Raw genomic sequence first — 24,150 nt, forward strand, 5'->3', positions numbered from 1 at the left:
TCAGTGGTCCCCATTAACAGATTTATTATAATTACTTTATATAACAAAAATTTGCTGGTGGTACTTAAGGTTGTATCATTTTGAATCGGTGGTGTGCAATCTGTCAGAGTTTGGGAACCACTGGAGGCAAAAGGAATCAAAACTCGTGGCAGAGGTGAGATTTTTTTATTAGACCAACTAGATATTTGCAAAAAAATGTATATATATGTTTGCAAGCTTTTGAGACAGGCATGTTTCATCAGGCATAGGAGATTGCAAAGACTGTAGAAATTGCAGAAATAAAAATTCATATTCATGCCCAGCATGGCACTTGTCATTTTTAATGCCATGCCTTATATGTGCTTGTGGCAGGCAAGGTTCTTTGTGTGGATGCAATTTCTTTTAATAGACCAATTAGATATTTGCAAAAGAAATCTTTATTTGCACGCTTTCAACACAGGCACACTTCATCAGGCATAGGAGACTAAGTAGAAATCAAAATTCATATTCATGCCCAGCATGACACTCGTCATTTTAAATGACATGAATATGTGCATGTGGCAGGCAAGGTTCTTTGGGTGGATGTGATCCCTTTTACTAGACCAACTAGATATTTGCAAAAATAATTCAGCTTTCCGCCCAGGCACCTTCATCAGGCATGGAAGATTGCAAAGCTTATTAAAAGTTGCAGAAATCAAAATTCATATCCATGCCCAGCATGACACTCGTCATTTTAAATGACATGACTATGTGCATGTGGCAGGCAAGGTTCTTTGGGTGGATGCAATCTTTTTTAATTAGATATCTGCAAGAAAATTGTCTTTATTTGCAAGCTTGCAACACAGGCACATCTCATCAGGCATAGGGAATTGCAAAGATTGTAATGGCACGGATATATCAGGCGAGGTTCTTTGGGTGGATGTGATCTCTTTGATTAGCCCGACTAAAATTAATGTGCATGCATCCTTCTGGAGAGGGGCAGACTTGCTAGCCGTGTTGGTCCGAGACAAGTTTTTTGTATGTCACTCCGGGAGCTCCCTGGCAAAGCCAAGCCAAGCCAAGCCAAGCCAAGCAGCAACCCCCTGCTGTAGATGCGAGTGAGTCCCGGTGCAGATCCAGACCATCTTTTGCAGGCGGCTGCAACCGTTTCTCCCGTGTCTCTCTACAGTACCTCCTTGATGCTTATTGCACTGTACTATTTGTGGCCAGCATGGGTGGAAGAACACAGTGAGGTGCCACCCCCTTCTCCCTTCCAACCCCACCAAAGCAAATCCAGGACGGCGCAGGGATCTCTGTTGTGCGTGTGTGCTGAGGCTGGGACTGTCACTCATTCTCTGATCAGCTCCTGCAAGCAGCTCGAGAGCAGCTGGCAAAATCCAATAAAAAAATACCCCGAACCCAATTTGAACAAAACAACAACAACAACAATAATAATCCTTAAAAAAAAAATAAAAAATTTGCATTGCATCTGAATGCCCATCTGCACCAGCTCCTCTTGAAGGAAACCTATCTATATATATTTTTGCAAGCAACTTCTCCATCAGCAGATTGCAATGCTGCAAACTAAGGATCTCATCTGGGCTTTATTTTTCCTCGGGACTGCAGGTACGTGCATCTGTGTTATGTGGGGGGAGATGCATGGGGGTTGCTAATGAAGAGGGGGGGCATTGCATGTCTGAGGGGCTGCTGGTGCAGCTGGAGGCTGCTGTGCGCGAGCAGGGAGGCAGTGGGCTTTGCTTTTGTGTGTGTGTGTGTTTCCTAGAAGCCCAGAGCTTGCACAGATTTATGCCCCCCCAGGGCATGGCAGGGGCTGGAGCGCTCCCTCCTTCATTGCTGCATTGCTGAGGCAGGGGGCATTTTTCTTTTCTTTTTTTTGGGGGGGGGGGGTGTGTGTGAAAAGGGGCTGCCTGCAGCTGAGCACACAGCAAACAATGGAGACTTTTTCTGGGGGGGGGGAATGCCCACAGTGGAGATACAGCGTGAGGGGCTGAGAAAGAGGAGGATGCTCTTCCTCTTCGCCTGCAAAAGGTGCGGAGATGCCGCGCGATAGGGGAATCGCTCTGTGCGTGTGTGTGTGTGTGTGTGGGTGGGGTGGAGGGGGGAAGGAATGGAACGCGGCGCAGCCAATCAAAGCCCGCCGGCCCCGAGCGGGAAACGCCGTTAGGGCTCGGGCCCCAACGTTCGCCGAGGCTCCGCCCCCTGAGGCTGACCCCCACTCGCCTCAGTACCTCCCCTCGCATGCCAGCTTCACCTGAGGGGGGCTCGTATTGTGGCCAGGCTGCCCCATGCATTCCCCTCTGTGCCCCTGCCCCGTGCACACCCCCTGGCGTGGTAGATTGCAGAGATTTCTAGGGTCAGAAGGGACCTGTCCAACCCCCTGCCCTGGGCAGGAAAGAGCACCAGGGTCAAGTGACCTCATTGTGGGGCTCCCCTGGAGATAGGTGCCCATCCGTGTGTGTCTGCCCCCCAACAAGGTGCGGCTCCCCTGGAGCTGGGCGCCCACCCGTGTGTGTCTGCCCCCTGGCATCATGCGGCTCCCCTGGAGCTGGGGTGCCACCTCGCCCAGTCAGCCATGCACAAGGGCCCTGCCGCCCTCCACAGCAGCTGGAAAGTGGCTTGTCCAAGCCCCATGCACTCCAGCTTGCAGCTGCTCCCATCAACCTGCCCCCGTATGTTTGCCCCCCAACTTGCCATCGGGATCCTATGTCTGGTCCACGGCAGCCCTCCCCCAAATCCTCAGCAGGAATCTCCAGCTGCCATGGCACAGCCCTGCCTTTGCAACACACCTGTGCTCCTGCCCAAAACGACCCCACCCCACCTTGGTCGCAGCTGTTCCCACTCCCCAGGGTCTCATCACCGGCTGACGGTTCTTGCCTGTGTCTGGGCAATCATGGCTACCGCTGCTCCACCCATGTTCAGGACCAACCACCGTCATTTCAGGGATTGCATAATTACTACCGTCCCTAATCGGAGCTGCCAACAGGCACCCACAGTCACTGCCTTGTCCTGCTTCTGCTCCTGACACGCCTGAAACGCACCCCAGCTACAACCCCATCCCATGTTACTATACAGCTTCCTCCTAACCTAGGCATTGCTCTAAAGCTGCTGTTTGAGTGGGTTTTTTAATGTGCATTATTCCCCATTAGATTAAAATCCCAATAGGGAGAGTGTTGACTCCTCGCTGGATGCTCAAGGCTTAACACTACCATGCTCCCCCGCCGCACCCTCTGCTCGCTATCACCAGGTACCTTCTTCTTCTCCCCCTTTATCCAGCTAGACACCTCGCTTTCCCCAGCCACCACGTCACACATGCATGCATGCAAAGCTAGACACCTACCTTTCCCCAGCCATTGCACACACAGGCACATTCATGCAAGGTATTCTCAATATGTGGAGGAGGAAGAAAGTGGGTTTTCCAACACATAGACTGAGGTAAGCAATGCTTTATAAAAGGGAAATATATATACATGCACATATCACCTGCTGCCCCACTCAAAAGGTTATTTTTCCAGTAATAACATTAACAAATGCCGGAGTGCTTAAGGAGCGGCAAGGATCGAATCTGACCGTTAAGTCAGCCTTGTATGGAGAACGGAAAAAACCCCCCCCAAAATATTAAAAAGCCCAAACAAAGCAACAACACAATATATAATACAAGCAACACCCAGCCCACCTCTGGTGCCTTCAGTCTTAAGGGATCCTGCTTTAATTTGCTGAGCCCTACCTCCTGTCTTCCCCGCCCCACCATGAGAGGGAGTGAGAAGCCACTAAAGAAGGGAAAGCCAAGGAAGAAAAAGAGGTAGCGATATGAACCGTGGTAATGCTAATTAAAACCCCATTCTCTCTTTACAGTATCTTAACTGTAGGAAAATGCAGGAGATAGATGTGTATTGGTGAGGGGACCCTGAATGGAGGATTGTCTGAGAAGCGGTCACCCTGGGGGGTGGGAACAAAAGCATTCCCTTTGCATCTTTTAAAACAACCCTGTCTTTTGTATATATTCCTGTGTCCTGGGATAGTAACGCCTTAATTTACTCTTAAATTAAAACAACATTCTTTTATAACTCAGAGGTTGATTTATAGACACAACAGATGGCTCATCTCCTTTCGTTTACATCCTGAGAACTATGGTTTCTTAAATAATAGACTATTTTGTATAAACTTCACACTGTTGACATATGGACGGGAAGAGTCCTGACCTGATGGTTAATTTTTTTTTTTAAAGAACATTAAATTTAATATAAATTTAATGAATTCCCAGTGTTTAAGTCTTTAGGAGTGTTAAAGGACTGTGGCTGCTCTCCAGACTGAAAGTGCCTTCATGTTTTCCTGGCTGGTATCCAGAAATATATTTTACGGATAGACCTTCTTGCCTTAGGGTATAAGGAGAGATGGGCTTCTGGTTGTTAAAAGAAGGCATGAACTTTTTATTTTAATGCCGTGGGTTTGCCTTGACTGGGTGTCAGAAAAGCAGAACCAATTGATGGGGGAGGAGGGAGAAGGCCGGGGTACTGCACCTGCTGCCATCAGTCTGCAGGGAACAGCAAGAAGCGCTAGTAAGACAAAAGCACATTTTATTTTCTTCTTATAAAAGACCATCCTGCATTTTAGTGATCAATCAACACATCTTCTGCTTGTGTGTATGGAGTGTGTGCAGGGTCTTATTTTTCAGGTGGCTTTTGTAGTGTTGTTTTTTTCAGGACAACATGCTTTAGTATGAATTTCTGTTCTGTCTCATCTCACAAACAGTCAGGCGAAGGCTGGGGATTTTTAAAAGACATTTCCCCACAACCAGTTAGGGAAGAAGCTCTGTCTCATTTTGGGGAATATGTGTTCTTAAAGAAATGATTTGAAGAATGCATATGGATCCATTAAGAGGTTTAAAATTTTTTTTAAAATGAAACAAAATGACTTGGGTTTTTTTATTATCTTATTTATTTTATATCATGGTGGACATGTGAGATCTGAGAATGAGCGAGTAAACTGATTCAACTGTAAATGGGGAAGTTTGAAAAATAATTGAAACACCAACTAAAAAAAAAAATTCCTACTCCTTCTAATTGCCTTCTATATATATTTAGCATATTTGGGTGTAGCCTGGCCATAGGTGTGGCTGTGAACAGAACTACAGCTCCCAGGCATCTCTCTGCTTCTTAATGAGATGCTTTGCGCATGACTGCCAGGGACTTCATGTGTTGGTGTCCCCCCCCTCAAATCTTGATTGGAAAAAAAGAGCCGCTGGGCACACAGACATTTGTCAGCCATCAAAATCACAGAAGCAAATTTGACGGTCAGATTTGTGATGGCTATGGCTCCTTTTGTTTGAGAGAGCACATTGCCAAACTTTGAAACCCTTACTGATGCAAAGGGATGCAAATTAGTTGGGTTTGGCTGTAGTGCCATTATGCCCTTTCAGTTCATGGTGTTGAAATGCAGCCTCTCTGCTGCAGCTGCTCATTAGTAGTATTGCCTTTTGATGTTACCCTGAGAGCCAAATGGCAGGCTTTCAGGCACTTTTAATGCATTGCGTTTATACATCTCTGAGGGAGTCACTAGTAAGTGGAGGAATGAGTATTTTACACATAGTTTTTAGTTTACAATGCTAATGTTGGAGTGTTCTCCCAAGGGAAAAGAAATAGATGAGGGATCAAGGAGAAAAAAGTGGAAAGGGAAATCATCTTTTCACTCCTGATACCTTATACTTCATCAGCAGTATCAGGACAGAATGGGAAAGCAGGCATTTACTCTCTTGGATGAGTCATACCTGGATCTCTCAGACCTACCGAATATGAATGCTGCAGAAAATGTGCCAAAATGCACAGGGCACATAATGAAGATTATAGTTGATCTGAAAATGACCAAGGCTTGATGATTTTGGCTTTCACTTTATCTGGAGTTGGATTCCAGCTGCGAAAATCTGAGGTTACTTCAGTTTTGTCACTTATGAGAGAGAGGTTATGGATATTTTTTGTAAGATTATTGTCTGACCAAAGGTAAAACAATGACAGTCTTAGTGAAAATGACTTAAGAGGCTCCTTCCTGTGTTGCCAGGAAGGAAGCATACCTTTTGGGAGCAGATTACTGCCCAGATTCGGCTTTGCTGTAGAAGGTGTGGATTCAGTTGACATCAGCTGAGCTAACGCCTGCTGATTTTGGTCTCAGAGTTCATTCCTTCTCTCTTACTAGTAAATGGTGGATTTTTTTTATACATGAAGGTGGCAGCTATCTTTGGAGATCATGCAATCTGTACTAGACTAGGAAGGAGTCTGTTTTTTGTTTTGGTGGTTGCATTTCTTTCACTATGTGGTGGCATTTGGAAATTCTGGACTTCATTCTCTCAGTTGATGACCTCCAAAGCATGCTGTCATTATTCATCTGTTCTCTCAGACCTTTCCTGAAGGTGGGAGTGAGTGGGAGATGCAGGATGTGGCTGGCACTTTTGTTGGAAATGGCTCAGGTTTTCTAGGAATTGTGTTTGTAAGAGCCTTGAGTGTGTTGCATATTTTGAAAGTGCCTAATTCTTCCAGAATCTGAGATAGGAGCAGATGAAATAGGCAAACAAGTGGGCGAGCCATCATCTTTCCAGTAATGGTTCCTTCATTTTCTTAGAAACGCAGTCAGCCTTTCCCACTGAGAGCCAGGATGTCATAAAATCATACATTAACAGCTACACTGAAGAAGATGCTTTTGGGAATATTCTTTTAGTACTTCCTGGCTAGATAAGTTAACTAGCTTAAGATATATCACACGTAAGAGGTGAATAATTGATATGCATATCCAGCATTCGTTTGCATTACTCAATTGGTTGAAATGTATTTACAATAGAAACAAGGGAGAGATGGATGCTTTGGGCAGTTGTGGTGTTTGCTCCTGAAGGCTTAAGGGTTTCTCTTCAACTTTTTGCAATATTTTCATAGTCAAATCACTCATTTAAAATAGTCAGATTTTCAGCTCAGCCATAGGTAAGCATCTTTTCTTACCCCAAATCAGGGAATCTGTCTTTCTCCCTCCGTTCCTGTCCTGCATCCCCCAAGATATCTGAGCTATCTGTTGGGGACTTTGGCACCCTAGGACAGGGGTGGGCAATTCTTTTGGGCAGAGGGCCGCTTACTGAGTTTCGGCAAGCCATTGAGGGCTGCATGACAGGTAGCCCAGGGCAGATAAATGTTAATATACTACATTTTTTAGGGGCCCTGTGGGCTGGATAGAATGGCCTGGTGAACCACATCTGGCCCCTGGGCCGCATTTTGCCCACCCCTGCCCTAGAAAGATCTGCTCCATAGTCCCAAGAAGTCAGCAGATGTCTTGACATCAGCAGGCTTTAGATCAGAACCATGATGACCTACAACTGCAAGCACAACCCCCGCCCTTTCCAGCCCCCACTGAGTGTGCACTTAATTTGTACTTGCAGTTTGTGATGGCATAGATGGTCTCTATTTGAAAAGCTGATGCAAAAATATTAAGTTTAGATTATTAGGAACAATCTAAAATTGGTTGATTTTCCAACTGTTCGCATCCTAGCTCTTGTGAGAGGACAACTGCAGAGATCTGCAGAACTATAATGTGAGGACTGGAGGATCAAGGGAGTTCTGATTTACCCCAAGTTAGGTATAGTGTTGTGAAGAAAAAAAATCCGTAAAAGAGATTTCCTATTCTAAGCCAAATTCCTATTAGATTTTTTCCATAGAACAAAGAATAAAAAACTTTCAAAGTCCATATCTCTTCTGTTACATAAGTCGTAAGATTAGTTTAGTTTTTACATCCTTTCAAGATGGTAGCCAGTTAAGTCATATATGAACTTTCAAAACACAATTCAAATCAAGTCTTTGGGAAATGGAATATGTGGCAAGAAGTGAATATTCTGCTAAATAGTGATTTGAAAATAGATAGTGTTTTTTGTAAGGATGTTTTACTAAAAAGAATTCAAGATGAATATTTTTAGACTTTTGTGCTTGCTTTTCTCCGTCTGACAATATTGAACTGTAATTCATTGTTCAAAGAACAGCCAAGAGATATCCCTTGAGATTTGCCTGTTATTAGGCTGGGTGACAATAAAAATCTTTTGTCTTACACATTCCTTTTAAGCTTTGCTAACATTGAAGATTTTTGCAGTGTTAGTCACAGGTCTAAAAAAAAAAAAAGAAGAAAACTAGCAAGAATAGTTGTCAGCTGTTAGTATGGAAAGCGCTTGTTAGTTCACACCCTTTGGACAAAACCCACACAATGTATCAAGCAAGCAGAATAATTTTAGGACAGAAGGGTAGGGAAAATTAATTTTAAGAAAGATTTTGCAATATTTTGTTTATGTACTCTAGATATTGTTACCCTCACATCTTTTCTGGGAAAAAACCACAATATTTTACTTAGAGGTGAAAGCTTTTTAAAAATTTTATAATAACTGGGTCATGCAAAATCAAGGTGGATTGGTACTTTTCATATTTTCATGATTTGGCCAATGCAATGCATAGGAATTGTTGATTTTGTTGAATGCTGATTGTGGCTATAAAAATAGATGTAATGGCCAATAGTTTAAGTATTTCAGCTTCAGTTGTACTCTTGATTTATAGTGAATGATGCATGAGTCAACCTGGAAGTGTCAAAGAAAGATAAATGTGTATCCGTAATTTCTGTCACTGTTTTAGGCTTAACACAAAGTTACTCGATCACTAACTTGAGGTGTGAGTCTGAAGTGGGGGGTGAAAAAGTTTTCAAAATTGTCTGGATACTTAAGGGATGCTGAGCCCGTAAAGAACTCGAAAGGGTTTAGAATGAGAAATGAGTTGCCTAACATATTCAGGCTACAGTTTGAGGTCATTTTAGGCAAAGTATGGTTTATTGGTGCTTGAAGTGGAAAGTTCATGCCACAGGAGGGTCCTGGCCTAGTTGTATAGATGAAGTGATGTTGACAAGGTGACAAGAGACGAAGAATAGAGGGTGGTGAAACTTTTATTCATGCAAATAGAAAAAACAATGTCTCAGATTCTGAATAGGTCTTTACATTTCTCACGTATCTTGTCCAAAGATCAACAAGCACTCCGAAACAACATTTTAAGAAATTGTCTCAAGTGTCTTATGTTTAATTAAGCAGCAAGGTCTTCATTGTTACATGTGCCATTTAAATTATTACTGCTTAGTAAATGAATGGTATTGTCTTAGATCTGGTTTGTGACTTGTGAAGTTCTTTGCCTTCAAGAAATTTTTGAACTTTTAGGAAGGAAGGTACTCAGTTCATTCTGGGTTTAAATGTAGTCATTTTTAAGCAAACAGTACTATCATTAAGGATTAGCAGTTGAAAAACTAGGTTTGCCACTGTGTTCATAGCTAAGGAAGTGGAGCCTAGATTTCAATATGATACAAAAGATTGAAACAGCCAATTTGGCATTGTTTACATAATATTGGCAAATAGGTCCTAATGTTTGGTGTTATTGCATAATCTTATGTTTAGAAATAAACAGTGCAAATAATTGAAGAAACCTCGGAGTTTAGAAATGCTTGTTGGTGGTTCTTCACATCCTTCTAAAAAAAGCAGGCTGTCTTTGCATATTAATCACTCTTTGAAAGGAAGTTTGCCTTATTTGCATTGTGCATGCTCTGAGGAGTCCCATAGTGCGCCTGAGAAAAAAAGGGGGGAATTGTAATTGTTGTGCTGAAAAGGGTTTTTATTCCATTCAAGTGGAAAGACTGAATGCAGGAGAATTAGTGCAGTGTTTTGTGGAAGAACAGTCGCATTTGGTCACTGCATTTCATGTGGAGCAGTCCTAGCTTGTAAGGAGCCCGAGTTCTGGGGGCAGGGTTAAGAGAGGAGGGGCTCATCATTGTGTGATGTAATCTATAGCACTAAAGATACGCTAAGGTACCTGCACAAATAGCCCTTGTGTTATCTTATCATGTAAGAAAGAATTGCAGTAACATATTGGTGATGTGTGTGATGTTTTATCTTTGCCTTCTATTGTGTTGATGATTGTGGGTTTCTCAGCCATCGTCCTTGGGGAAGATGTGCAATACGTAGCGATTCGGGAGACTTTTTTTCAGGCAACCTATTTTTTCAGAGGAAAATAGATTTCTAGGCCTGATTCACCACTCAATTACTTTAGTTTTATACAAGTGCAACTGTGTTGCTCTGGTATTAAAGTGGAGTATTGCAGTGTTGAATAAGGCCCCTTGTCTATACTTGTCTCTGTTTCTTTTACTAAAATTGCAGGTCCAGAAAAGGAAAATCTTGGGTTTGCTGTTACTTTTATGTACGATATTCTTACAGGAGGCAGAAAAATGTCAAGTTGATGGTTGAGACGAGGCATTTTTTTTTTTGGCAAGGAAATGAAGTCATATTTTTTTTTGAGTTTTTAAAATGTGAGTTTTGGGAGTGGTAACCACTTTTTGGAGAGGGCGATCTCTCTCCCAGGCTACTTTTCTCAATATACCTTTATCTGTGGTGAAACTAAGGTTTGAACAAGGTTGTGGTATAATGGGAAGAATGAGTCCATTCTGGGTTAGGGGCCATAGCCTGGCCAACAGCTACTGTTTTAAGTGGAGATGAGTGCCAGTATAGCCATGTATCTATATTATTTTTATTCCATTTGTATGTAGAATAAAGGAATCTATCAAGGAATATTTTTTTCAAATGGTAAATATCATTATTATATACACCCATAAAAGCAGAGAAAAAACCTATGTATTTGTGTTTAATCAATAACCAACAGTGACTACTATTGATCAGTAACAGCTAGGCTGTGGAAAACGACATGCTTCCTTTGCTTAACTTTTTGCTACCTAGTGGTTTGATGTCTTTCTTTGTGGTGACAGTAATTAGTTTAGTAAAGCTATAAAATTATCATTTTCTTTTTAATGTGAATTTGGCAAGGTTGCAAATGAAATAATGTAAATTTGTAGGAGTTTCAAAAATAATTATCCTCCTTTGAATAATTACAGACTGCAGAAAAATTCTTGAGCTTTGATATTCTGATTCTGGGTGAAGCTGCTTGAACTTGAGAGAGTCTTTCCAGAAATTAATCACAGGAACTGAAACTCTGATGCTTTTGTTGTTGTCTTTTATAATAGTAAAATATGTGGTGTTTGTTGAACAGGTACAGTTAATGTTGGGAAAGTATTAGGAGTCTCATTTTTGTGCTGCTATTCCTCTAGGAAAGAGGAAAAGACATATGAGGGTCTTTGGTGGTATTTTTTTCTCTTGTTTCGTCAGAATTAAGTGATTTGTATTGTACATACATCACTGCAGGGTATACTGTAACATAATACAGTGTATGTAAAGAAAATGGTTTCATAGTACACACAAGCTCTGCATCTGACTGGCAACGTGATGGGGCTACTCCTGGTGGGATAGCTCTTATGAAACACCATAATGTTGCAACCTGCAGAGTAAGGAGAGTAGAGGGTGTCCAGAAACCCTGACCCCCGCTGCCTTGTGGGTTCTCCTTGGTTGGAGAATGGCTAAGGGACGTCCCCCCTAACATAAGCGTGTCCTTGCTGCGGCATTAGGCAGTCAGGAGTAGTTTTTATCTGTTGCTCTCTGGCAGAAGCTACAGCCATCGAGGCACTGAATGTCTGCACTCGGTCCTCTGGCCTTTTAGATTCTGTCTCAGTGGTTTAAAGGGGGGAGATGGTAGGTCTTGGGCAGCCTCCACTCCTCCATACTCTTGCCTCGGTATAAATGTCAAAGGTCTTGGTGTGATGCTCATAGATTTCTCTTACATGTATATCGTGATCCAGAGGATCCATGATTGCCTATTAATTAATCAAAAGGGGGAAAAAAACCCACTTCAAGGTGCCATCACTATTTTATCCCATCTATCTCTACCACTGTATAGTCAAAATACCAAAAGTGAGAAATACAAATAGTGTGTGTGAGTTAAGAGCAATTGTAGTCTTAAAAAAAAATCTTGAGGGCTGTTAGATAAACAGAATCAGATAAGGAAGCAGTTATATTTGCATGTATTACTCTTTATATATATTTATTTACTGAATTATTACAATAGCTTAAGTACTGTTATACACAATGTATCCAGCTGACTCTTGTATGCATTTCAAAGCCATGTTTATTTATCCCTGTGTTTACATTCCTTTAAGTTGGTTTATACATGATTCTCAATACTATTTGCATATATGTTTATAACAGTCGTCATGACAACTATACAGTATAGAATTTTGAATCTAACACCCCAAATATGTCCGATTCTGTCAGATAATTACATTTTTGGTTCTTCTAGTGAATTAATACTGGAAGAAACATCACAGTTGTCAAATACTTCTGTATATTGTTTGAAGAAAATATAATCAACAGTTATGGTCAGTTGTACTGTTTCTTTAAAAATGTTATAAACCTGGAAAGTGTAAAAAATGAACCACTATAAATGTATTCTAATTGTGGTGTTTGCAAAACGTAATCTCTTAGAATTATAATATGTTTTTGAGGATTGTGAACAAACATACCAAATGACTCCGTACTTTCTTAAATGCTTTAGGAACATATAATCTCTTTGATCTGAGGGATGCCTCCTGCTGCTTGGCTGCAGGGTTTCTATGGCCTTTAGTATTTATTATATACTCTCTAGTGGTTTGATATTTTTTAGGGGGAACCCCCTCCCCACTTAACTTAAAATATTACTAAGCACAATAAGGTATTTACTATTTATTATTTGACCTGCCATGGTTCTAATAGCGTGTAGGAAAATAATGTATCATTTTATTGCATTTTGATTAAACCGATCTGGGTTATCATGAGCTTTTGTCATTGCCTGGCTTTTTGAGTGGTCCCATCAACATCCCTGTTGTCACAATCAGGTTATCTCCATAAGAATCCAGGACTGGAAGGGATCTCTTAGGTCCTTGAGATCAGTGCTCTGACTTCATTGGCAACCATTTGTACAAAGGTCTATGAAATGCCATTTGCTTTGTCACTTGCTTTGTTGTGCTGCGTGGTATTGTAAAGCTTTACTGGCTTTTCTGGAGCCCACTCACCTTTTCCTACTCTAACCTGTCACTATTCCCCAGCTAGAGGGATTAGAAATAGCAGGTTTCTTCCTTCCCTCACTTTAGGTTGCTAATTAGCATAAAGCATTTATAAGCTCAGGTACTGTTACTGCTTACTTGTTATTTCCATACAGTTTGCTGTCTCCTTGGGGTGAGTAGATCAGCTGCTGTAGTGATGGTTGCCATACAAAGTAGAGTATTATGATGTGTTGATGCTATACAGCAGAGCTGCATCTTTTGTATTTGCATTGTTCTGAATTTAAAACAGCAACTCAAGAATTGGTCCAGAATGTGGTAATGAGTTACCAATGGAGATTTTAGTGATTGATATGTTCCAGTAGTTCTAATGAATTTGAAAGACCAAAAAAGTGGGCAGGCTGCAGGGAGGGAGTTTTCCCTTACTGAAAGTATCTTCTGTTTCTTCTCTCCCAAGTTCGGCACCTTTCCCCAAGCAGTAGAGATTTTATACGTGATTTAAGGCCAGTTGGATTCAGAGTTGTCAAGTCAGTCTCGACCCTAATTAGAGTTTTGTCTGCGTGTGCTCAACAGACTGCATTTAGGGAGGGCAACATAGTGCTGCAGAAAATTTTTATTAATGTAAATATGCCTTCGGCTGGAAAAAGTTGGGAAACACTGGCCTATTGAAATGGTTTTCACTGGTAGGCAGTAACAAACTAATGGTCAGTGGAGGTGCAGCAGATGACACAGAAATCGGCACAGGATGGGTTGGGAGTCTGGAGTGCTGGCCTACCAAAATATTCCCATAGTGCCAGGCAGTGTCATGATGAGAGAAGCAGAGCTAATTAATTATTATGTTGCCATTTTACTCTAATGTAGCTGTATGACTTATGGTTTGGGAGGTGACTTTAACAGAATTACTCAAGATAGCTCTGTCCAGAGTGCCTTGCACTAAGGCACCTGCACTGTTGCTGCTTCTGGTTTTGTCTACACTACTTCTGGTTCCAGATTTCATGTGGATGACGCTGCATTTATTAAGCTGAGCCGAGGGAGCAATATGTTCAAGGACCACCAGATAGGGCACTGGCTGAAAACTGGGTCTGCTTTGCTGGGAGGACTTGGGCTAATTGGTTCCCTACTTGTACTTTACATTTTCCATCTGTAAAGTGTGGATGATGATACTGAGCTCTTCTGCAAAACACTTTGGAGATTTATGGATTAAAAAGTGTTACATAAATGTTAGATATTATTCGTGCTGCCATTTGTGTGGGTTTACTTCTACACGTGGGAGGAAAGTGAGACTTGATGTATCATGCTAATGTGAGATGAGGCTAAGCAGCTACAATGGTTTTCAGTTTTGAAAAATCAAAATTACTTAGTTTAGGCCCCCTAAAACTGATTTCTCTCACAACAGAGACTTTTTACCAGTATCCATATGAAGCAGAGGCATTTTGATGAGTGCAAGGTTTTTGTTGGTTTTTGCATAGTTTTACTCACTATTAGGAGGCAAACTCTTTGCTTGGATGCGTGTCCTTAACTGCCTTTCAGTAGTTGGATACGCATGTACAAAGAATGGTTACTGATCTTAGATTCCATCCTTTCCCCTCTCCTCTGAGATCAGACCTTCAGCAGTTTTACGTTTTTCATAATACTTGAATAGCTGAATGAGAGTACATTTACATTTTCAAATTGATCATGCATGATGTTTTTATATAGGTTAACAAGAATTGCAATGAGATGTGATAATCTGCTCTACATGTTGAAAAAAATTAGGGTTTTTACTTGATAATAAAAAACAAAAGCAATTCTTGCACTTAAACTGCAGTAACATTTAACAAATAAAAGGACTGTATTTTCAATATTTCATAGACTTTTACTTTTATATTAATAGTGATTTGATATTTTGTTACAGTGCTGCCAGTGAACATTCTGTTTTATTTTCATCAAGTCTACATAGGTGCTTATATGTGCTTTTTAAATACATGCTGTACTACAGACATTTTTAAATAGAGAAGACAAGACTGTAGACTTGTGCCTACCACTTGGAACAGGATCTGGTGAGGACAACAGCACTCAGTGCTGATTATACAACATATAGTAAATGCACAGAGTAACAAACCTCAAATATTTATCACTTCTTTTACAGTAACTGTGATTTTAGGTGCTATGTTAACAATAGCAGGAAAAAAAACCCCTTTCAGACAGAAGTGTGTAATTTTTAAATTGATGTGTCACATCAGTGCTAAAAATAGTAATATTCAACTTGCGTAAAATGAGAGAAGAGGAAAAGCTGGCACAATAAATTGTATACTATTTTTAATAATATTGTTGATGAAAAGTACTTGCCTCTCTTTGAATTAGAGCTCTTAGCATTTTAGATGGGATGTCTCTTTGTTTTAGTTGCTTCTGCACCTGCTTGAAAAATCCTAAACCAGGAAGTAACAGCTGAATTCACTGCTAACCTGTACATGTGGAAATGTTGTTATGTATGGATTTTTAAAATCACTTGGGCCAAAGGACAAACCAGATAGATGAAGAATATAGTTTTGTCATGAATACAACCCAGAAGTTAACCACAAGCCAAATGGGAGGGAAATCATAATTTTTGTTGCTAGCGTCCAAGAAAAAAGGATTCCATTTTCTTCTTGCTCTGTAGCCTGCTGTGAGTTCAGCTGTGCCATTACTCCACCAGGTCTACAGAATAATTAATGCCATAAGTAGAATAAGAAGCTTTTGGAGATTCATAACAGTGGCTTCTTATGGATTTAAATTAGTACATGCAAATGAGCCTTGAGATCAAAATGGTAAATCCTACACTGTAGTTGTGTTGTGTTCAGGCCCTGCATTGTTTACTTATCTCTGCAATGTCTTGTCTGCAAATGCAGTTGTAATTCATTATTTATTGGGCATACACAAATAGCTCCAAGTAAAAAAAAATAAAAAAGTGGAACAAGAATGTTTTCTTATCACAAAAATGGTTTTATCTCATCCCCTTGTTCTTGAAGACTGTGGCTGAGTGCTGGGACCATAAGCATCTAGTTGAAGTGAGTGAATCAGTGCTGCTGATTCCCTTGGAATTTAGCACTTTAAATGGATTAGAACTAAAAATATCTCTGCCTGACATTGCACCGGATTGGGAAACATTTTTAAATACCTTCATTTATATATTTGATTAATTAAAAAAAAAAAACTAGGGTTGAGCCAGTGAGAGCATTGTTAAGTGTAGGCTCCTTTTAAATTTTGTTTTGTTCCTGGAACATCTCAGTATTGGAAATAATGTTGAGATATATATTCCTAAAAATGAGACTATAGAACAAATATTTCAGGATGAATATGTACTCCGAATGTTGTATGCAGCATGCATACTTATTCATTTTATCCGTTGCAACCTTTACAAAAGTTAAATCTTCTGCTGTAACTTTTGTGTGTGTTGGTGTACATGGGGTTATTTACCTCTAGAGTATTATCTGTTAGTTATATTTGGCACTGTAAAGAGCATGGTGCCTAAGAGAATAAATATAGATGGCGCCTGATTTTTCACTGTGTTCTGTCTTGTTGCAGTCATTTATGCCTTTGCAAAGTGAGTGAAAACAGTGTGTGGAAAAATATGAATAAGAATGGAGGAGAACATAGCTTACCCCAGTGAGATGGAATGATTGTGTTGGTCGCTTGTGCTCACTCCATGAACATTACAGTTGAGTTTGATATGCTTTGTAAGTCATTTTGATGTTAATGATGAATTTTAATACTGACGAGTTTACACTCGGCTCCCATTTTTGAGAAAACGTGGACTATGAACTTGCCTTTATGGTTTGAGTTGAGAGTATATTTCTTTGTGTGATCTCATTCATGTTGAAATAATGTTTTACCATGGGAAAACAAAATAAACTAATTGTGTGCTTATCTAGAAGCCTGGATCTCCATTACTCAGAGACAGCCATCTCAGGGTTAAAAACTGGATATATACTTTAGTTGTATTTGGATTTTTATTTCATTTGTCAGTTCTCTGGAAGAGACTGCCATATTTATTTTGATTGCTGGAGAGATGCCATTGAAATTGCCTTCCATTTTTATTATTGAGGTCTGGTTTTTTTTATCTCATCAGAGATCTTGATCAGTGGACCCAATGATGTCTCAGTTACACAAGTCTGAATCAAAAATAAGTAGTGAAATCACTGCAGTTACTTTGGTACTGCTCTGTATGTGTGCATCTTTGGTTAGAAAGAAACACCATTGTGTTGATTCTGGTTTGGAGGGGAATCTAGAAACAGGTCTGCTTCCCAGGTGCTTTGAATCTGCCAGGTGTATAAATTCAGATTGATAAGTAACCCCTTAACTGTAGACATTTGGATCCATAGTCTCCTTTCCTTTGTTTCTGGTGGTTTACCACACCTGGAGCTACAGGTTTCCCTCGCTTTATGCTGCACATGTGTTCCTGGAAAATGATGCCTAACTCAAAATTGCATAAAGGGAACCCACTTTACAATGTAACAAATAGGGATACGTTCCAAGACCTCGACTGTACTGACCCCCAGACCCGTTTCTATTACGTCCACATGACAATTTTGGTACTCACCAACAGCAGACAGTGCACGCAAGCACAGGGCGGTGGTAAATGTTTAGTTGGTGTGAGGAGGGTGGCAAAGGGTCTTCCGTGTTAGACTCCGCATCACTGGTAGGAGGTACAAGCAGGGTAACATCCATAGGAGAATCAACAGGCACAGGACTCTCATCACCCTCCAACACCAGTCGGGTGAGGCTGGGGGTAGCTGAGGGAGGCTTTGAGACTATATTTTGCTGTGCATCACTCCCACAAAGCACTGCACAAAGCAGCTGACTGTGGGCTTCCACCACACCAATCGCATAAGAGTGAATTTACCTCACATATAACGAATTTTTGGTATAAAAAGGGTCATCATATAAGAGCGAATTTCCATATACAGAACCCACATAAAGCGAGGGAAACCTGTTTTCTCAAAATATTTAAGTCCAAATACTTTTCAATAGACTGTCACATTGTAATGCATTCATCATATACTTAATGTTGTATGGGGTGAATGCAAACATACAATGTAGGCATGAAAAAAGAATGATCTTTTAAAGGGAACACATTAAGATGGAGAATCCTATTCAACCCAAATATGTACTTATTTAAAATGAGTTGAACAAGGCTTACTTTTATGATCTAATATGTAATCAAATGTTCCTCAGGGTAAAATTCAAACCAATCTTATTTTTGTTAACAAGATAAGGTACTTGAAGGTAGATTATGTCGTGGAAGCTCTTCCAACACGTAGAAGTCAGGTAACCACATCTGCATACAGGAGCATTTGTCTAGCTGCATTATTGAAACATGCAAAAGACCGTGTAGTCCCAGATCCAACCTTTGTAGTAAATAACAGTAGTAAGTTTTACACAGAAATACAAGCAGAGACTCCTTTATAATCTTACTGGGTGTAGAACAGGCCGTAGCAGAAGCACTTGCGGGGCGGCCATGTCAGATTCCAACAGAACTGTAAATTCTGCTCAATACCTTATCAAAAGGACATGGAAAAGGGAAAGGAAAGGTGTAGAACATAAAAGAGCAGTGTTTTTGGAAGATTGTAACAATGGTTAAGCCTTTCCCATTAAAAAAAAATCTCTGTAAACGTTAGGAAATGAAAGGATTTGATGGACTTTGTTTTGTCATGGTTGGTCAGTTTTACTTCATTGGGTATATTTCAATGGGAGGCCTGTTTGAAAGGCGTTTCTGTTTTTTTTAGAGATTGCAAGGGGACCTATCAATCTTTGGACAACAGTTGTGCCTGGATTTAAGAAGATCTAATTTGCTTTGTTGCAAAGTTTAAATATTTGGGAAGTGCAATTTCAGTTGAGGGCATACCTATATATAATCAAGGGTTATTAGACAAATGAAAAAATGTGTCAGCCACACAAGATCATTGGTTCTACTGGGAGAAAGGGATGTCAAACTAGAGACTGGTTTCACCTTAATAGCTCTGTAGAGCTTTTACTGTATGCCACAGTTAGGTATGTAGGATACTAGGTTGAGAGGCATCACTTGCCAACAGTATATGCATAAATTGCCACAGTGGCACACGGACCCACCTGGAAATTTCAGGGGTAAAGCATGTCTGCTGGACTGTTCAGCTGTATGTCATGCCTGACATTTGAAGCAAAGCTGGAAGTATTTCTGCATTCTTAATTATTTTGCCAGCAAAAGAATTATTTAATCACGTTTCATTTGTCTTAGGGTCTTAGGTAGGTCATGAGAGTTTCCAAGGTTTGGTTATTTTGTGCTAATAGCCATAAAGCATACACTGTGCTCAGATGGATTTATTGTTTAGGGAAAGAAGATGAGATAGAAAGTCTAGAAAGGTTCTTTTTTTCTGTAATGTTTTTCCTCGGTGTTCTGTCAATTTGTGAGATGTCTGAAAAAGAATGATGAATTTTCATCCTTTGTACTTGAAAGGAATGCAACGTAATGGTGTTTCCTCCCACAGTTGGCCACCGTATTAGGAGCTTAAATTCTGAAAGATAAGATGCCTTGTTAGAAATGAGACGTTGCATCATCGACCCAATGAACTAAGATAGCAGCCGTCCTAGGTCTTAGCAGAAGCTGGGAAATGCCAGAAGGGACTTGTTTGACATTGGTTTCAATGAAGCATCTGTGACTAGCTAAGATGGGTGGGTGAGTTCTAATGGGGCAGGGAGCATGGGAAGACGAATAAAAAAGACAAATGTAGGTGGAGCATTACACAAGTTGAGAGTTGAACTTTCCTCCCTAGTGGCATATAGAGTATTATGTACTGGGCCTTCCAGATCAGTTGAGATGTTCCTCTTAAAAGGTATTGAATTGCGGGAATCTACTGGACATGCAGGAATGTGTTAAGTTCTTGACATACTTGGAGGGGATATTACACCTCTGAGAGGGGCTACCATCTGGAGCTATATAATTGCACAAAACAGCCATTTCTTTTTTAGGTAGCATAAGATGTAACAGAAAGATTGTTCCTAGATTTTGTTTACTTCTGGGACATTTTGAAACAACGTAATTACAAATCGTATGCTGTTTGGTCTTTTATATAATAACATACTTGGCCCCTGTTAATTTTTGGCCCCTGTTTAGTTTATCTGGTTGTAGTTTGACTGCTGGTGGGTTCACAAACCTTTACAGATGAGCAGGAATCAGATACTTTACCTTGTCTTACTTTCCTGCTTCTCCATTCTCCTATAACAGTGGTTTTCAAACCTGTGGTCTGTGGACCCCTGGGTGTCCGCACACTGTGTCTAAGGGGTCTGTGAAAGATGACCATGATCAGTCAAAACTATGGGAATACCCACACTTGCAATTCAAAGGGTCTGCACCTCCATTCAGAATCTCTAATGGGATCTGCACCTTCATTCAAATTGTTTTAGGAGTCTGCAAATGAGAAAAGGTTGAAAACCACTGTCCTAGAACATAGGGAAGGCTGTAAAACTGCTACCATAGCAATTCTACTACTGTATTTGATTGATCAGCTGTGTGCATTGCAGAAAAGCTCTACTGGGGTATTTCAGTTCCCAGGTCATCTTAATATTTAAAGGGGTCATAAATTAAAGACAGGACCACCAGAGGCAGGTATGGCTGAAGGCTTTGGCCCAAATGAAATTCTTTGAACTCCACTAGATGGCACTAATTTATTGTAGTGTCTATAACACTGCCATTCTCTGGAGAAAAAAGAAATGGACCTGGAGGTGTATATTGGAACATATTAATTTTGAAATGGGTAAGTTGATTAAAATAATGAAAATCAGCAATACACATGGGGGTTCTTTGTGCATCTGCTCTGTGGCAGTCGTCCTGTGAAGGAACAGAAAATGGAGATAATGTTTTGGAGGGTGGGGGCAGAATTATAATACAAATAAATATTTTTCAAGGCCCAATGATAGGAAAAAAATCATAAATTTAAGCTATTGGATGGATATATCGATTGATTTACTACTGTTCTGCAGTATACTCTGGAACCTCTCCTTTTAACAAGACTCTTTTAAGACCATGTTATTGGTCTTAAGACCGTCCGCAATTGAAGAGCCATACCAGAGAAATGGCAGGAGGAAGGGCATAGTAGCACCTTAGAGACTAACTGGTTCAGTGAGGAAGGATCTTTTGAAGACAATAATCTACTTGGTCAGATGAAATCTCTAAGGTGTGACTTCACCCTATCTTCTGCCTGATGCAGCCTAATATGCTCACCACCGCTCTGTTCATGTGAAGCACCAGAGAAATGACTTTCTAAAGAATGTCTTTCTTAAGATTATGAATCGCAGCTCTATATTTAAAGATGCAAGTGTCTCTGCTTTGAAGTTATACATTCAAAAGTATGTGTTTTCTTTAAAGCTTCAGTGGCATTTCAATATGAAACAACTTTTTTTTTTTTTTTTTTTATAGAAAATGAAATGTCTAGTCCCTCCCTCCCCCCCTTTTTCAAAATCATGGTAGTGTTAGTTGCACTGGACACAGTTAAAGTTGAAAGGACAACTGGTGGTTTCAGGAAAAAAGTTTGGCCATCTCTACTTCCAGCTTCTCAAAGGCCACTGATAAATATACAAATAATCTATAATCCCTTCTCAGACTCTTCAGCATCCAGGAGCATGCCAGAAAAGAAGAGTATTTTCATTAGAGTAATGGATTATCGACCATACAACTTCTAGCTTTGACCTTGATTGATATCAAAATGGAATTGACATTGCACTGCTTAAGGTACTTACTGGGTTTGACAGGAACATATTTCATTCTAGCAGCATGGGTAGGAAGGGCCATTCCACCTGTTTCTTGTGAGTGACACATACAAACAGAATTGTGCATAGATGCGCTATGGATCATGTATAGCCAACTTACATGCACACTGTTTGCTTAGAGATGACAACATGATCATAGGAGCTATACTTGCAGGTCTTTGCCGGGAAGGAACTCTTAAAGCCCTTTTATTTGAACCAGCATGTGATGCATGGCTTCTGGATCTTGAAGAAAAGAGATTTCTCCTTGAACTTGTTAGCACTCTGCTTTCACTAGGAAAAAAAAATGTTTTTTCCACAGATTAGGTTTATTTTACTGGTCACTTTTAAGACATGGTAGACATGATAAATTCTTACCTTCTAGCAACTAGGTCTTTAGGGCACGTGGATTATTTATTCTATACACTGATTTTATGGTTATTTCCTCTATATGTTGATTCTGCCTGTGATAGGAATGCGGATGTGTAGGCTACATGAGGACCTATATGCTTTGAGTCAGTCAGGAAGACTTCAGAGTGGTTAGAAAAAGAGGAGGGTTCAGAAGGAGCTGTAGGCCATCTCATGCTTTCTGCTCTGATGGATCTGGTACAGTGACTGCAAGTCATAATTTATGAGTGCTTTTACCTGATGCCCTGCAATTTGGGTCTGGCCTTTGGGGCCAAATGCATTGGACACCCCTGTTTTAAATGATCTGTTGGCCGAATTTTGTTCACTCCAGCCCTAGTATCTTCATCCATGAAGGTGAACTAGTGTTTTCTCCTTTGCTTTCTATGAAAATTACCTTTTGATGAGATTTGGGGAAGCTGGTTTCTTTTCCTTTCTTTTCTTTTTTTTTGGTTTTTACCCCTGGCAGTTCCTCCCTTTCCCTGCAATTTGGCTTCTGTTTCTAGAGAAGATGTCTTTGGGAAGGAGGGAGGCCGTTATCCTAGTATATATCCCCAGCAATTATCACTGATTGTGAGCAACTGAATGGCTCCATATGAACCATCCCCTGCTTCTGCACTTATAAAAGGCAGTGCTGGACTTGATATAGATTCTCTTAGCACCGTGTCTGTGCCTTGGGCTCACCATCCTACAGGGATGAGCTGGGGTACCTGATCCGAAGACAGCGGCTTAGGGCATCGACCAGTGTGGCTTTAGGATCTGACACCAGGCTTCAAGATCAGCATTGTCTCTCCTCTGCTGCAAGGAGGCAAAGACTTGGGAGCAGTAGAGAAGAGTAGCTTTTAACCAGTACTGCCTGACTGCTCCCCATCAAAATCTGTATTAAGATGTCTGTACTCATAGTAGTCTAATCAGACAATACAGTGGTGTACACGGGGGAATTAAAATCCATTTTCGGTTCATTCAGTTGGCAATTTGCCTTTAGGCTTTTATGTTTTAAGTACCGTGAAGCAGTTTGATTTATGTGTTGATATTTTTTCATAGTTTTTAGTTATTTCTTACATGTACATTTATTGTAGATTCAGTTGTTATTCCAGCTTCTAATACGTAATTATAACTATCATTCACTAGGCACCACACAGTTGGAAATACATGAACTCCCTCCAGGAAAACAGGCACATTTTTTTTTTCTCTCTTTTGTTTTTCTCTTAATGCTTTTAGTCTTTACATAAGTTTAAGTATTTTAGGAGTATAACATTTTATGAGGCTGACAATTGGCAATATCAATCACTACTTTTGAATTTCCTACTAGCTGCCGTTCAGTTAATGTGGTTTGCTGTTGGGGTTTTTTTTTTTTAATTTTATGATTTTTGTAGTGATTAAAATACAAGAAAGGCTCAGAAAGTACATAAAACATGTAAGCTAGTGAAACATAATCACTTGAACCTTGCCCTTTTCAGGGAATGCGCCCATAGATATTCCTTATCTTTTAGGATCATGTGCTGTCTTTCCTAACAGCTTTCATACCTGCATTGTTTCTTACATTCCTTTATTCTGGCTTCCACTTGGCAGCATTTTATTTTCTAATTTCCTTTTTAATAGTTGCAGCATTTTTGTTCTTAACAAGACACAACCGTATAGATCGTTTTGTTAATAACTGGATCATGTTAAGTGCAGCTACTAATGCCTGAGAATAGTTCCTCTCTCAGGGGCTGGTTGGAGACCAAATGGCTGCTATTTGCATCCCTGGGCATATCACAAATCTAAATGTAAATCAGTCTCAAGAGGGGAAATTTACTGAAGCGTATCTAGGTCTGTTTGGTTTGTTCTATTGGGATAATCAATCAGGACTGACGGCTGAAATGGGTGGAGACATCGGGAACGAATGCACGGGCCTTTTTGCAGAACAGAAGCTGGAATACTAATTTATTATCTGACATTCTTTGAAAACAGATGGAAAACGCTACTAAGCTTATAAGTGTGCAAGTGAAATAATTTTGGGAGTAGCTACTGCATAATACATGTCTATCTTTTTCTTCTTTAGGTGAATAGAGAAATCCACAGATA

At 40.3% G+C, this 24,150-nt stretch overlaps 1 protein-coding gene across 3 annotated transcripts in view; it reads left to right on the forward strand.

Annotated features, from left to right (window-relative positions):
- The first annotated feature begins 1,190 nt into the window (after positions 1-1,190).
- NCAM1 (neural cell adhesion molecule 1) overlaps positions 1,191-24,150 on the forward strand; it is a 217,208-nt gene continuing 194,248 nt past the window's right edge. The window contains exon 1 of one of the 3 annotated variants that reach the window (XM_059719683.1): positions 1,191-1,584. In XM_059719683.1, the coding sequence (XP_059575666.1) occupies positions 1,533-1,584 (52 nt within the window). In that variant the 5' untranslated portion in view covers positions 1,191-1,532. The remainder of the gene's footprint in view (positions 1,585-24,150) is intronic. The other 2 variants (XM_059719685.1, XM_059719684.1) reach the window with 2 other exon arrangements.

This window comes from Alligator mississippiensis, chromosome 16, assembly GCF_030867095.1.
Source record: "Alligator mississippiensis isolate rAllMis1 chromosome 16, rAllMis1, whole genome shotgun sequence".
NCBI lineage: Eukaryota > Metazoa > Chordata > Crocodylia > Alligatoridae > Alligator > Alligator mississippiensis.